The sequence below is a fragment of the Orycteropus afer genome, unplaced genomic scaffold (genome assembly GCF_000298275.1).
Source record: "Orycteropus afer afer isolate SDZICR_OR568_19922 unplaced genomic scaffold, OryAfe1.0 scaffold00172, whole genome shotgun sequence".
Lineage (NCBI taxonomy): Eukaryota > Metazoa > Chordata > Mammalia > Tubulidentata > Orycteropodidae > Orycteropus > Orycteropus afer.
This window is the reverse complement of record NW_006921759.1, coordinates 1,063,847-1,067,252: the sequence shown is the minus strand read 5'-3', so window position 1 is coordinate 1,067,252 and position 3,406 is coordinate 1,063,847. Positions and strand designations below refer to the sequence as shown.

General features: G+C 35.4%; 1 protein-coding gene across 1 annotated transcript in view; it reads left to right on the top strand.

Annotated features, from left to right (window-relative positions):
• The window catches only part of LOC103202024 (glycerol-3-phosphate acyltransferase 3-like), a 195,069-nt gene that overhangs the window by 140,790 nt on the left and 50,873 nt on the right, over positions 1–3,406 (top strand). The window contains exon 6 of the mRNA XM_007946803.1: positions 1,809–1,902. Within this exon, the coding sequence (XP_007944994.1) occupies positions 1,809–1,902 (94 nt within the window). The remainder of the gene's footprint in view (positions 1–1,808; positions 1,903–3,406) is intronic.

The window sequence follows — 3,406 nt, the reverse complement described above, 5'->3', positions numbered from 1 at the left end:
AAAAAAAAAAAAATCAGCCAAAGAAAACTCTATGGATCCCAACAGTATGACCTGCAACCATTCACAGGGATGACACAGCACTAAGCAGCATTTTTTTCTGTTATTTATAGGGTTGTTATGAGTCAGGTGGCCACCTTGATGGCCGCTAATAACAACCACATGATCAAGGATCCTTAAAATTCTAAAATTACACCAATTTGTGGTTGCACTCTGAGTTTGGGAATGAAGAATAGAAGAAAATGCTCTGCTAGATGTGTTATCAGAAGAAACACCTTCAGAAAAAGTGCTTTAATTATAGGCAGAGACGCTTATAACTTACAGAATTACTTCTAATATGAAGGAAACCATGCTAAAATTATTTTTTATTTGGTTTGTTTCTTCTTTGTACAGGCTCAAAGAAAACTACTTTGCTTCATTGGTGTAAAATTCTGGCCTAACTCTAGGCTGGCAAACTAAACCATATCTGCCACCTGTTTTTTTTTAAATAAAGTTTTGTTGGCACACAGACATGTTCATTTATTTACATTTAATACAGCTGAATTGATTAGTTGTAACAGGAGTCAGATGTTCTGCAAAAAATATTTACTACTTGACCCTTGACAGAAAAAGTTAGCTTCCTCTGCTGTAGCAGGATGAGAAGGAGAGAACTATGTTGAATTTATTCTGTGAACCACCATGAAGCCATTAAAAGTGATGCTTATAAAGGATGAAATAATATGAAAACATTTATGATAAATAAGTGAAACTTAAAGTTTACAAAATTTGTAGCTAAAGATATAGAACCTTTATAATTAACTCTAATACTTAAAAAGTTTTTCATTATAAAAGGAAAACATGATTATTACAAAAAAAAATGACTGATATACATAAAAGGAAAAGTATGGTCCCCTTCTTCTATACTCTTACTTACTCTCATCATACTGTCTAGATGTAACCATTCTTAAGATGGGCCCCATATGACTCCAAACTTTATTCATATTATTTTAAAAAAATTGTTGTGGCAAAATAAGCATAGGAAAATATTTGCCATTTTAACTGTTTTAAGTGCAATTCATGACACTAATTACATTCACAATTTTGTTAGACCATCATCAACACCTACAAAAGTTTTCCAACACCTCAAACAAAAGTCAATATCCCTTAAGCAATAACTCTCCATTCTCCTTTCCTGCAGTAACCACTAATAAACTTTTTGTCTCTCTTTGCATTTGCCTAATTTGGATATTTATATAAGTGAGATCATAAAGCATTTGCCTTTTTATGTCTGATATATTTCACTTGTTGTTGTTATGTGCCGTCAAGTCGGACCCGATTCATAGTGACTCCTTCTTGGGTTTCTGAGGCAGTATCACTATGGAAGTAGATTGCCCCAACTTCCTTCTGAGGAGTGGCTTAGCATAATGTTTCATAGTTCATCCATGTCATAGCATGTATCAGAACTTCATTTCTCTTCATGACAGAATAATCTCCATTGTATGTTCCTACTACATTTTGTTTATCCATCTGTTGATGAACACTTGGGTTGTTTCCATCTTTTGCTATTGTGATTAATGCTGCCATGAACATTGGTGTACATGTATCTGTGTGAGTCCCTACTTGCAAATATTTTGAGTATATATTTTGGAGTAGAATTGATGCATCATATGATAACTCTATGTTTAACTTCTTGAGGAAAAAACAACAAACAATTTTTTTAAACTTTATTTTTTAATGTACTTCTTAAGACAAAATAGGATGTCTCTATATGCTGTTATACAAAATAGTGGCCATTGTTCAAGGTTTAATATTTACCCTTTTTGTGCTTGCAGGCAGTACAGACCCCAGAAGGGAGGCATTTGTGTTGCCAACCATACCTCTCCAATAGATGTTTTGATCTTGACAATGGATAGAAGCTATGCTATGGTAAGAGTAGCTCATATTTCAAGTAGTGGCATGTTATGTGAATTGCACACACTTGTAATTTATTTTGGTACAAATTAGAAAGTTGATTTCATGTTGAAAAATGAGTGTTGTAGTTCTATAAGTTATGCAATACATTTATATGTGGAATACATAGTGCAAAAAAAATACTCGTTATATTTGGGGTAGGAATAAATTAACTTGCAGAACTAGAGGCATATATAAGATGCACAGGACTTTGTAAGGTTGATGATTCCATCTTGCCTGTAAATTCCCTGCCAATATTTAATAACACTCTGCAACATTAAAGTCTAACTCCTCAGAGATGTACAAATGCCTCAGCAGTCCAGTTAGTTCTCTCTTCCTCCAAGGAATTGTATGTAAAGTAAATATATATACATATATGGCTCTTTAATGAGAATCAAGCAGAAAAGTTAAATATATGTGCCACATTGCAGTTTTCAGTCCTTATCCACATACCCCTGAAATTAAGCAAAACCCAACAACAAACCACAAAGCCCACAGTGAAAAAAAACCTCGAGACACCCTTTCATGAGAATGAATAAAAGCCACATTCTAGCATTTTTCCAAATTCATGTTTTCTAGTGCCTTTAAGAATTTGCCAAAATTTGCTGCATCACCTTTATATGGCAAGTAAATTTGGGAGTTTAACCAATGTCCTTTTCTCATTGGTGGTAAATATGCATTATGCTCTCTTAAAAACTATCTATCTGGGATCAGACTGACAACAGTTACTCAGATGATTATATAGGAAAATGTTATATACTCAAAAGATTATGTAAGCAGGTGTGTTGAATATAATGAAGGGACAGAAGCCCTGGAGATCTTCTCATGGTGGCAAATTGGGCTTCAGGGAGAGAAAACGGGTTTTATTTAATTTGCCACCTTCAGTGAATGGTAGTCATGGCCTGGTGTGCTTTCCTGAGAACCCTGATTCAGAGGAAAAGATCCATTATTAAGTGTCTGCTCAAGTAGGAGGAGTCCTTGTGTGGTGCAAACAGTTAATATACTTGACACTAACTGAAAGGTTGAAGCTTCAAGTCGCCCAGAGGTATGTCAGAAGAAAGGCCTGGCAATCTCCTTCTGAAAACTCAGCCATTGAAAAGCATGGAGCACAGTTCTACCCTGACACACATGGGTCACCCTGAGTTTGGAGTCAACTCCTCAGCAACTAGGGGCACATGTGCCAGTGTTTGGCTGTCCATAGTTATATGATCAGTGGGGGGATTTTGAATTCCTTTGTAAAAATTTCAACTTATGCTAGATATTTAATTATCTAAAAATAGAAGTTTAGATATGTTGTGAGTCAATCTGAAGCCAGAATTCTAGCAGCCTCCAGGAAAATCTTTAACCAGAAACCTTTTTGTGTCAGTAGTGCTAACAGAACTTTTGTAATTCTAAACACTCCTTAGGGCTTTTATCTGCCCTCCAGTCTCAGCAGGTATCAAGGAACTTCCTCCGAACTCAGCACGCATCACAAAAGCCA